Raw genomic sequence first — 12,243 nt, forward strand, 5'->3', positions numbered from 1 at the left:
TGAACTGCAATCTTGAGAGGTCTGGCCTTCAAAGCACCTCCCCCTCCCAGGACCCTTCCTACCAATAATATCCTTTTGGTTCATATGGCTCCTGTGAAGACAAATATGATTGCTAGCCCCCCTTATTCGATAGATCTGCATTGGTAGCAGATATAAAGAAGTGACGTTCATAAATGTTAGCCTTTGCATTCCCAAAATAATCTTTAGTTGAATTATCCCATATGGTACATCATCATAACCAGGGGGAAATCTCAGTCTTGCTGCCAATCCAGGGTCAATTTTCATAAAAGAGCAGCTTACACACCCTGTTTATTTCATTTTAATAGCGTTGGAGAACATGGAAAGATAGAGAGCAATGAAAACCACGCAGGCTGCCTTAACTCGCTTCACTGTTGCATTGGTTTCTCTCATAGAAGAACATGCATGCTTCAGTTTGATGTTGCTCTGGAATCTCAGATGCAGGGGGATATTGGTGATGCCTAAACCATATCTGCCTGGTCCACCGACCACGTGCTCCCTGGCCACAACAAACTTGAGTGCAACGAAGTTCTGAGCTATGTCTCTGAGGATGCAAGTAGCAGGGCCCTTAAAATGAGTACGCGAAAGGATGCAGGCTTTTGAGAGGATAATGGTGATGTCCTCAGAGATACACTCTTTGCTGGTTGACTGCCATATGGGCCTGCTGTACTTCGAAATGTGAGTCAGTATGTATTTTCCTGCTTTTGCTGACAGCTGAAAAACTTCTGGAAATCCATCACGGCATCCTAGGAAGAGTGTGGTGGCTATTTGCTTCATGACCGGATGCAGCTGTAGCTGGTGCCCCATAGATAAAATGGACAGTAACGCTCTTTGTTTCAGAAGCAATAGTAACAAACCTAAAACCCATTTGGCACCACAATATTGCAAGGCATCAACCCAGTGAAAACAGGAGTTCCTCACAGCTGCCTGGAAACGCTGGAAGATTTGGACTGCTGGGGATAGTACTTCTCTCCCAAGCTTCCTAACAAGAACAGCATGCACAGCACATGACATTTGAAGGCTGCAGTGCCATAAACTGAAGATACCTGCCACATGCAGGGTGAGCCAACAGAAGAATAACCTGACTGTGATGGACAGGAGGTGCAGTAGTGGCTTGTAGATTTTCACAAAGAGAGAAGACATCAAGAAATAAAGTATCACGAGCTGGGCTTGAGGAAATCTCAGAGTCTGTTCTGCCCTTTGCCTCATGGTTTGCTTCTCCTTTGGCTTGTAAATTGCAAGCCTTTTACCGCCATGCATTTTGTTAACTTTGATCCATTAGAGGTAAGGCTCCACTCATCCCAGCACATCCTTTCTCTTCCCACACTAACAAAAATGGTTAGGGACTCCCCTTTTGTAACTGGCAATGTCACCACAATTGATTGCATCAGAAAGAAGACTCAGTGTGGTCATGTTGAGGTAGAGTTGTCACCTGGGGCTGTAGGCTGCAGCAGGTCTGAATGTAAAGGTAAAGATTCCCCTTGAGTCGTGTCCGACTTTAGGGTGCAGTCTCATCCCTGTTTCCAAGCCGTAGAGCCAGCGTTTGTCTGTAAACAGTTTCCATGGTCACGTGGCCAGCGCAACTAGACACGGAACGCCGTTCGTTACCTTCCCACTATAGTGGTACCTATTTATCTACTTGCATTTTTACATGCTTTCGAACTGCTAGGTTGGCAGGAGCTGGGACAAGCGATGGGCGCTCACTCCGTTGCGTGGATTCGAACTGCTGATCTTTCAGCCTTGCAGCCCAGAGGCTTTTGCGGTTTAACCCGCAGCACCACCATGTCCCATCAGGTCTATGTCTTCCGAAATCAACTAATGGTTATAATTCAGGTGTACTCCTGCCTCACATCCCCAGAGACCTCACATCCCCAGAGAGGGATGTTCATTACCTCTGAGAAACAGGAAACTTACCTTAAAAAGTAAAACTATAATGGCAACTAAATACAGGTATGGGATCCTCTAGAGTCTAGACTAGAACAATTAATGTCCCAGACTTGATGAAAAGCTCAGTGTTAGAAGAGGTTAGGAAAGTCACCACCCAGAGGCTTATTGGAGATAGTGCTACAGGCTATAGATAGATCGTAATATGTTAAAATAAATTAAATCAAAAACAAAAAAGCAAACAATGCATACCCCTTAGTGACATCATACTTCAGTTGCTTGGTTTATTTGTTTTTTATACAGATCAGAGACAGATACATATAGTCACACAGCATTTATAATAGATTGTGCAGAAAACATACTCCACATAGTGACTGTTAACAAGAATGACATAACATACTACAGTATAGTCTTGTAAAGGAGGGACACCGAGTTGGCACCACATTCCCTCCCTCAATAAGGAGCTTTATTCACATCACATAAATTCACACTTGGTCCTCTTACTTGTTTCAGTGGAGTAATCAATGGTTCATAAAACTTAATTTGGAATATATATTTTTGAGAAACAAATTTCTAAAAGCCTATAAACAATTACCAGCTTGCTAAAGAGGAAGTGTGATACAGTGGAGTGTCATGAAAACTCATTGAGAGGTGACTATGATAAACAGCTCTTCAGACATCTCACATATGTACCTCAAAAACCCTGAAGACTGCAATAAATTGAAACACCTTGAGAGCACATAACTACAGCTTCCCAAATAGAACTTCCACAGGCAGAGGAACTCTATTTCTGGATAGCAACTCCCACGGACAATGAGGAGTGTCTGCCTTCTTGTGAAAGAGATGAGAAAAATAATGAAAACACATGGCTTTTGGGCAAGCTCCCAAGGTTGCAATTCTATGCACAAGTTGAGAATAAGCCCCAGTCAATATAGGGAAGCTGGGGAGAGAAAAGGAAGCCCACAAGAGACTATAAATGTGTGTATTCACACTTTGAAAAATTGTAACCTACTTTTATGTGTGCAGCTGTACTATGCTACTAGCAAGCTGCTTCTAACTTATGGAGACCCCACAAATTAGTGTTTCCCAAAAAGCCTTACCATTAACGGCTAACATAAAACAATTTCCTTTATTAAATCAAACCCATTTCATATTAGTATTTCATATTTCTTTTTCCTGCCATCTTCAACAACTTAGAATCTTATTTTTTCCAGTGAGTCTTGTGTTCTCTTATGTCCAAAATATAATATCCCCAGGGAATATAAAGAAGGCATGGGAGAGAAATAGAAGCCAAGAAGAGATCGGTGTAACCACCAAACCTGCATATTCATATACAGTATTACGATCTTCTACCTACAGACCCTATTCTATCTTCCACAGGTATGACAGTTATAGGTGTATGTCAGGCTGGCAGGTCGCTTATAATCCCATTCATGAACATATTTGTTTCCTTCACTTCTGTGACCGAAAACTATATTTATATGTTTAATTTGGCTTTTCTATCATTTTCCATCAAAGGTCCTACAAAACAATACGATTTACTTTCGAGTAGTCAAGCCTACGATCAGGATACAAATCGCACAGCCTAATCAGTAAACATGTATGTTGTTTACTCAGAAAAGAAACGACTACTCAATTGGCTTCACAGTACAGTACTGTAGTTTCAAAATGCACCTTCTTTTGGAAAGCGCACCTTGTAAAACGTTCACGCACAAAACTACATAATCAAATAGCTGTGAAACGCATGCGCAAGATAATTGGTCGGTGACGTCATGTCCGTGCGTCGTCTGTGGGGCCATAAATAGCGCATGCGCAGATTTGACTTCCTTTCTGTGTCGGCTCGGAGACAAAATGGTAGGTTGTGGCTGGTGATGGCTGCGGATAATCTGCCCCCATCGCGTCTGTGGTTGCGTTTACCTTCCCGAAATGGCTTTCTTCTTGCTTTCGGGTCATCGCTGTAGGTGGTCGGAACAGCATTGTTTGGTTGCATATGCTGCTTTCTTTGAGGGACACCTGGGCCTATTCTGCTGCAAAACGTGGGTCTGGCCTAGCGGAGGAGGGCGGCCGTTCTGGCCTTTATTATCTCAGCGCTTCAGAGAGGGGCACGGTATTGACCGAATAGAGGAGCGCTTGCTGTTTTTTTCTTTATCGTGTTTGAGGACGGAGTTCAGGAGCAGTAATTCCCCCAATGGGTGCCTGTCTCGCTTTCATAGAAGCTGAAAAGTAGATTTTGCAAGACGTTTTAAATGCTGCTCTGTGGATACGAGCACAGCTTGTAAAATTCCAGTTTAATGTCCTACCTGTTGCATCATAACCAATAAGATACACTTTTCAAAAGAATAAAAAGCTTTTTAGGCTATCTGGGAGCTGGTTGGGCAGCTGGCTTTAGAGAAACGTCCCATATTGAAATTTTAGGATGTTGGTATTGCTTATACATGCATTTTAAGAAATAATAAGTGTATAACAAAGAGTAAATCTGTGAGATGTTAGTTTTGAATAATATTGATTGTTTATGGGGTTTTGGGGATCCTTGAAGTATGAGTATTGAGCAGTGTTAGATTTGATAATGGAACCTTTATTTTACCTGAGAGGAAAGTAGTTGAATAATATTTCATGCATGTACAATTCTGTTTTAATAATTGTAAAACCATGATCACGGAAGCTACTATAGGTAGAGATAACAGTATTATTTACATAGAAGTAATAAAGGAGCTTGGCAGACAACAGTAGATATCTGTGTTGATTTAACTTGAGGCATTTTGCCACCAGCCTGCGCACTGGTGGTGTTATACCAACATAGACACAGGATTCAAGCCAGTGAATGCTTCCCCACATGGGTTGTAGACCAACCCATTTGGGAAGCATAAGGCTTAAGAAGCCTGTGTGGTTTGGTCTCACAGAAATCTAGCATTGGGTTATGAGTAGCTTGTCAAAGGCCTCCTAATGAACAAGATGTGTCTTTCATTTTCCTAGTCCCACCGGAAGTTTTCTGCTCCCAGGCATGGGTCTTTGGGCTTTTTGCCTCGCAAGCGCAGCCGTCGCCATCGAGGCAAGGTGAAGAGCTTTCCCAAAGATGACCCCAGCAAGCCCATCCACCTCACTGCTTTTCTTGGCTATAAGGCTGGCATGACCCACATTGTCCGTGAGGTTGATAGACCTGGATCCAGTAAGTATGCCTTTGCTCTTATGCAGGGGAGTTCATTTCTTGTGTAGTTGGAAGATGAAATGGATAGCTGGCCTTTATAGTACTCTAGGATGCTTCACATTCTTAGTAATCATTTTCAAAGAGACTATTATTTTTACCCCCACATTCTAGATGGAAGGCCCATGTGGATCATAGCTTGAGGTGTTATTTGCAACATCACCTTCTTAGCTCAGTACTAAAACATGGCTTTTGAGCCTTAGGTGGAAGTGTCAGTAACTCTAGACACCAGTATGATTTGTCATGGGCTATTACGGAGTTTAGTTTGAATGCCAGGATTGAAGAGTTACACTGTTTTCCTAATGTTTAGAAAAATATGGGTTGATTAGTCATAGTACTAACCTATATTATTATTTGTTTCACAGAGGTGAACAAGAAAGAAGTTGTAGAGGCAGTTACTGTGGTGGAAACTCCCCCCATGGTCATTGTGGGGATTGTGGGCTATGTAGAAACTCCCCGTGGCCTGCGCACCTTCAAGACCATATTTGCTGAGCATATCAGTGATGAGTGCAAGCGTCGTTTCTACAAGAACTGGTATGACAACTGAGATGCTAAAAGATCTTAGTAGGAAAAATGCAGGGTTCATTAGACTCAGCCACATTGTACTTGAGGAAGAACAGCGTTCACCTAATTGTGTTTTTTTAGAATGGGATCAGTGGTACATCTGAGCTCCAAAACAAACAAACAAAGTGTGCTGTTTATATTATGCCTCATAGGGTTTAAAACTCTCTGGGTGGTTTACAATTTAAGTATGCAGCCTACACATCCCCTCAACCTCAGCTAGCTACCTGAGCCCAGGATCAAACACTGATTGTGAGCAGTCTTCACTGCAGTTTAAGCAATACACCGGAAGACTCCTACAAGACTGTAGGTATATAATAATGTTTATTGAATAATGCTAGCTGAATACCAGTGAGTTAAGTTTTTTACCTGTGGAGTTACTGGCTTGGGAGTTTGATTCCCTCTGTGCTTATAGGAAGAGACAGCCTGTGTACTTATTTGCAGGCTGCACATGCCCAGGATGTCCTCCAAAGAAGGGAATGGTCGACTACTACTGAGTTCTCTCTACCTAGAAAACCCTGAAAAGGATCACCATAAGTCAGAAATGACTTGAGAGGACATGATTATTATTATTGAATAATAAAACTGAAAGCTGTCTGCACGTTGGCAGTGTGTGGATAAAGGTTTATGGTAGTTTCAGGGTAAATGAAAACTACACATGATGATTTCCTCGACGGGCGGACATAAAGGAATCGCCTTTGGCGCTTGTTGCTGATTGTCGAGTACTGAGTGTAGTTGCTTTTTAGGGTGATTTCCAGTGTTCTTTCATCTCCTAGTTAGAGAAGAAATCCAAGTGAGTTTCATTGGACAGTCATTAAGCACAGGGGACGATTTGTCACTCTTAATATGCTGTGGCAGGTTTCTTAGTAGTAGTGCAGGGAGTTTTTTATAGTGATTATAGACAAATGTGAAAGTAAATGGGAGGATAGTTCAGTTCACAGTATGGAGTTTTAGGTTGTGACATAGTGTGCCTTTAAACAAACATCAGAGGAACTGTTTCAAACTGCAACACAATTTATTAATGCTGATTTTGAACGGTGCATGTTAATGTGTTGGACAAATTTGGGGTGGCTCCGCTCAGCTCTGGCAACGAAGCCTTTGTTTGATGAGCCCTGGCTCCGCTTGTTGGTGGAAAAGGCTCCTTAGAAGCCAACAATGAGCCGAAACCAGTCTCTGGGCAGCTTCTTCCACTCGGCCACCTTCCTTGGTGAGCTGATGAAGGACTGTGCCAATCCCACTCTCTGCTCCTCCTTGAAGGCATAAGTCCAAGAAGAAGGCCTTCACCAAGTACTGCAAGAAGTGGCAGGATGAGGAAGGCAAGAAGCAACTGGAGAAGGATTTCAACAGCATGAAGAAGTACTGCCAGGTTATCAGGGTCATTGCTCACACTCAGGTGAGTCCTAACTTGTGATCACCAGTTCAGGCAGATTTATAGATATCTTTTTACTGTCAGCAGCCAGGGTTCTAGTGATGGTAGACAGTCCCTGCTTGGCAGAGTTTTGTTTCACATGTTGAGTGAGAATGCTATACGTTTATGTGGCAGCAGTAGTTCCTTCCATGGTTAAACATGCCACACAAGTATTTACCTTAAGGACCTAAAGGGGCTGTTGATGAAGCCACAAAAAGGAAATGTAGCATGTGTCTGATGCAGGGCTTAAGAATTCACATACTTTGAGGGCCTGGGAGGTCGTCAAGAAGCATAGAGATAACAGATAAAATCCATGCTTCCTGTTAAAACTGGAAACCCCCTTTTACATAACATAAAAGCATTAATCACTTTGTGGCAGAGAAGCAGTCAATATCCATGAAAATATAGAACAAATACCAAATGCAGATGTGATTCACTATCTATTACAGTAATACAGTACTATTTATTTGGCTCCTCCAGATGCGCATGCTTCCTCTCAGGCAAAAAAAGTCTCATCTGATGGAGATTCAGGTGAATGGTGGAACAGTGGCTGAGAAGGTGGATTGGGCCCGGGCAAAGCTGGAGCAGCAGGTGCCTGTGTCAAATGTCTTTGGCCAGGATGAAATGATAGATGTCATTGGAGTCACCAAGGGCAAGGGATACAAAGGTAATTTATATCAGTCAGTTGCAAGTTGGGAGTTAATAAGAACAATCATCCAATCCTGTATAGATTTTTTTAACTTTAGTAATAGTGGGAGAAAGTATTGCTGTCTCTAATAAATAGAAGCTGTTCAATGATGAGATCATGGAATATGCACTGGGCACAGTGCCTGATCCTCATGAGGAGTCATTCCATGCTGCCTTCCTTCTGAGACCAGCTTTGCAAGAAAGGATGCAATGGATTGGGAATGGTCAACAAAAGTTACTACTTCTAACATTCCTCTCTTACAGCATAGTAATCTTAAATCTCTTAATTTGTAAAAGTGAAAGGAGATAACCAGGTTGCCAAAGATAATTGCAAGGCCCTCGGTCTTGCAGAGGTAGTAATTAAAACTTGGTTTTCAGAATTATTTCCCACCACTTTTGATGGCACAGAAAAGGAATGTGTAGGAGCCGATTGTTACAGCATTTCCCATGTTTTCTTTTAGGAGTTACTAGCCGATGGCACACCAAAAAGCTACCCCGCAAAACTCATAGAGGTCTGCGCAAGGTGGCCTGTATTGGTGCATGGCATCCTGCTCGTGTGGCATTCTCTGTGGCTCGAGCTGGTCAGAAAGGGTACCATCACCGCACAGAAATCAATAAGAAGGTGAGGAGTGCTTTATGAGTTTGCAGTAGCATAGGGTTTCAGTGTAGAGTAGCTTAGTCAGAAGAAGTGTTGGAGGAATCGAAACATGCTAGTGCTTGAACCATTGGCATTTTCTATGCATGCATGCTAGTGACCAGTGGATATGTAATAAATCATCATGGCACTTGTTAGGAAGGAAAGTTTTAAGCAATAAGAAGTCACCTTGGTGTGTGAAAAATGTTGGCGTGGTGCCGTGTTGGTTCTTTTATTTGACCTCCTTGGTGTCTTTTGCCATGGACAGAGGACTAAAGAAAAAGCTATAGTCTTTTCTTACTTGTGTTACATATGAAATAGGGAGTATTTCCTACTGCTCAGAAGGGGTTCCTATTTCAGTCCATAGTGGAAATAAAAATGGGTCTGGAGACATTTGTTCCTGGCATGTGGGTTTTTGAATGCCTAATAAATGAAAAATAGTAATCAGATTTTCATTAGACACGACGAGTACTCATTTTTCTTCTGTTTTGTGTTTCTCAATGATTTAGATCTACAAGATTGGCCAAGGATACCAAATAAAGGATGGCAAGTTGATTAAGAACAATGCGTCAACAGAATATGATCAGTCTGACAAAAGTATTAACCCTCTGGTGAGTGTGTTAAAATAAAAAATTGGGTTCTGGACAGACTATTGCTAGTCAAGAAACTGTTGCAGCATCTCTGTAAAGAGCTCTTGAAAACACTGTTCTGTTGCCATATAAGTACAACTCCCACTTCTGCGTGTGCGCCCCCAATGCTTCTTGTACATATTCTGTCAGGGAGTGTTGAAATGTATGAACTTGGTGTTTGGGGCAGAGTGTTAAATACTGCATTGTGTGTTGATTCTTTGTTATGATCATTGCAGGGTGGGTTTGTCCATTATGGTGAAGTGACCAATGACTTTGTCATGCTGAAAGGCTGTGTTGTTGGGACCAAGAAGAGAGTTCTCACTTTGCGCAAGGTGAGCAGTGCAAGAATATTGATAAATGTGGGTATGTAGAAAATGAGATGGTGTGAGTTATTAAAAATAGCATTATTATACAGTGGTGCCCCACATAGCGACGTTAATCCGTTCTGGATTAATCGTTGCTATGCAGAAACATCGCTAAACGGAATGGAAAAAGCCATAGGAACGCATTAAACTTCATTTAATGCATTTCTATGGCTCCCAAACTCACCGTTCAGCGAAGTTCCTCCATAGCGCTGCCATTTTCACGCCCTCGGTAAGCGAGGGCAGGGCGCGAAAACACTTGCGGCGGCCCATTTTGGAACCGCCGATCAGCCTTTTAAAAAAACATCGCAATGCGAAGATCGGTAAGCGAAACGCTTACTGATCATCGCAGTGAGATGTTTTGCCTATTCAGAACATCGCAATGCGATCGCATTAGCGATCTTAAAAATAGATCGCTATGCGGATTCGTCGTTAAACGGTGTGCTTGTTAAGCGAGGCACCACTGTAAATCATTCAAATAATGCCAAGAGGCTGGAAGACTGGTGTTTTCCTGTTACAAGTCAGGGATACTGTACTTAAGCAGCAGGTGAAAGGTGCACCTTGCTTCTGATACAGCTAATTTTTCCACAAGATTGAGATTGAGTTCCATTGGCTACCTGCTCAGCTTGCGCTGCCATTATTGGTGAAATACAGTGTGTAGCACCAGGTTTGCCATCAAGCAGCTGTGAGATGTAGAAACATCTGCTTTAGCTCTACTTTATCATCTTTGCATGCTAAATTAGGCCTAAAACTTAATTTGACACTCTTTCAGAATGCTTTTCAAGCAGGATTTGAATATAAAGATAGCATTGTTCATTCTTCACTGTACATGCAAGGTTGCAACTTGTGTCATTTAAAGCAACCTGGTATTCACAGTATGTAATTGCATTGAGGCTTGAGGGGTAGCTTTCAATTCTGGCTTTGTTTTCCACACCATCTCCTTTCTGGTGAAGGGCTTACAATTTCCAAATGAATTATCACACTTCTGCTCCTTTTCTCCTAGTCGTTGCTTGTGCAGACCAAGCGTCGGGCCCTGGAGAAGATTGCTCTGAAGTTTATTGATACTACTTCCAAATTTGGTCATGGTCGTTTCCAGACAGCAGAGGAGAAGAAGGCTTTCATGGTAAGAGTACTCCTTTTTTTATATCTTTGTGATACTGCTTATATGCAGTTGTAGCAAAGTATCATGTGTTGAACTGATTCCCTTTAGTGCTTATGTAGTTGAGCTGTTTTCCAAGTGTTCCCAACAGGAATTGGTTTTACGGTGTATGAAAGGAACAGATTAGCTGTTAAGAAATAGAAGTTAATTCCTCTGTGGCATTTGCTGTTAAGAATTTGCTTGGAAATGCATTTATGTGCATTTTTCCACATATTTAGTCCCCCCCCCCCCCAAAAAAATGATTGGGTCCTCTCCCAGGATTAGTAGGTTAAACCGTGAGCTAGAAACACTTAAACAGAAAAGTAGATATGTCTTCAGATTCTATGTACATGCAGATTAAATAGTATTGAGTATCACATAGTTCTGTTTTATTAAAGTCTGATACACTTACTCATTTGGAAGATCTCTGTATACCAACTCCAGTAGTAAATGTTCTCTGTGTGCTTATGGTCAGATAACACATAAGGCCTTGCTGTAGTGCCATATATGTAGTGATAAAAGGAGTCATGCTTGATTATACTTAGTTCTGCACTCTGTTAGGAACCTTAACAATAAGCAGCTTGGACTGTAGTCCACCAGCAAATTAGTCAGTGACTTCAGGCTCAAGTGAATGCTTACCGTTAACCACTGCTACTTGTGACTTACTTTCAAAAAGCAGCTGTATATATGTTTATTGGCTAATATTAAGTTCTTTAAATTGCATCTCCATTGTGGATTTACTTAATTATGATTTTCTTTGCAGGGACCACTCAAGAAAGACCGTATTGCCAAAGAGGAGACCGCATAGAGTCTGGAATATTCTGCTTTTGGCCTGTAGTTTGTAATAAAGCTACATATTTCAAATTGTTTCTGTTCAATGCTTTATGAAGGATAGAACTGTTTCTGTACTCACAATATGTCAGGTTTTGCTGATCTGCATAAACAGATTAGACATGACAAATCCAAACTCATTTTAGATTTCCAGATACAAGATATGCAGACTTGAAGGTGTTAACGAAAGTTGGGCTGAGTAGAGTGAACCAATCCATGTCATCTGTTTTGGTTTCAAATACTAAATTAAAAGAACATTCAATTTTATTTAAGGAACTGGCAGATAATCATTTAGACCATTGTTCCTTCTAGCTCAGTACTGCCTTCTCTGGCACCCTTTTCATGTAAAGCATGTGTTCTATCACTAAGCTGTGGCCTTGTTCTTGAGACAGTGAAATGTAATTTCTTCACAGGTGGGAGCCCTTAACTTTGACCCTTAAGATCTAAATAGCCTGGTGTAATGCTTTTTTAACAAGTGTTGTAGGGTGGGCCACACAACTATGGTATTTATGTGCCATTAAGCACATAAATATAGGGACATGATGGCGCTGTGGATTAAACTGCAGAAGCCTCTGTGCTGCAAGTTCAGAATACCTGCAGTCGTAAGATCAAATCCACGTGACGGAGTGAGCCCCCGACGCTTGTTGCAGCTCCCGCCAACCTAGTAGTTTGAAAGCATGCAAAATGTGAGTAGATAAATAGGTACCACCACAGTGGGAAAGTAATGGCATTCTGTGTCTAGTCATGTTGGTCACGTGACCACGGAGACTCTTCCGACAATTGCTAGCTCTGTGGGTTGGAAGCTGAGATGAGAACCATCCCTTAGAGTTGGACACGACTGGACAAATTGTCAAGGGGAACCTTTACCTTTAAGCAATATTTGATTTAT

General features: G+C 41.8%; 1 protein-coding gene and 1 non-coding gene across 2 annotated transcripts; both read left to right on the plus strand.

Annotated features, from left to right (window-relative positions):
- Positions 1–3,659: 3,659 nt before the first annotated feature.
- Positions 3,660–11,387, plus strand: RPL3 (ribosomal protein L3). The gene is made up of 10 exons (XM_020810136.3): positions 3,660–3,756; positions 4,876–5,068; positions 5,470–5,638; positions 6,923–7,058; positions 7,554–7,740; positions 8,222–8,382; positions 8,904–9,005; positions 9,260–9,355; positions 10,389–10,508; positions 11,287–11,387. Exons 1-10 carry the CDS (start codon positions 3,754–3,756, stop codon positions 11,329–11,331), a joined length of 1,212 nt encoding a protein of 403 aa, XP_020665795.1. The 5' UTR covers positions 3,660–3,753; the 3' UTR covers positions 11,332–11,387.
- LOC140707936 (small nucleolar RNA U83B) lies at positions 7,860–7,952 on the plus strand. Its single transcript, XR_012088065.1, has one exon. It is a non-coding gene; the product is annotated as a small nucleolar RNA U83B (small nucleolar RNA).
- Positions 11,388–12,243: the final 856 nt, after the last annotated feature.

This window comes from Pogona vitticeps, chromosome 5 (assembly GCF_051106095.1).
Source record: "Pogona vitticeps strain Pit_001003342236 chromosome 5, PviZW2.1, whole genome shotgun sequence".
Classification (NCBI taxonomy): domain Eukaryota; kingdom Metazoa; phylum Chordata; class Lepidosauria; order Squamata; family Agamidae; genus Pogona; species Pogona vitticeps.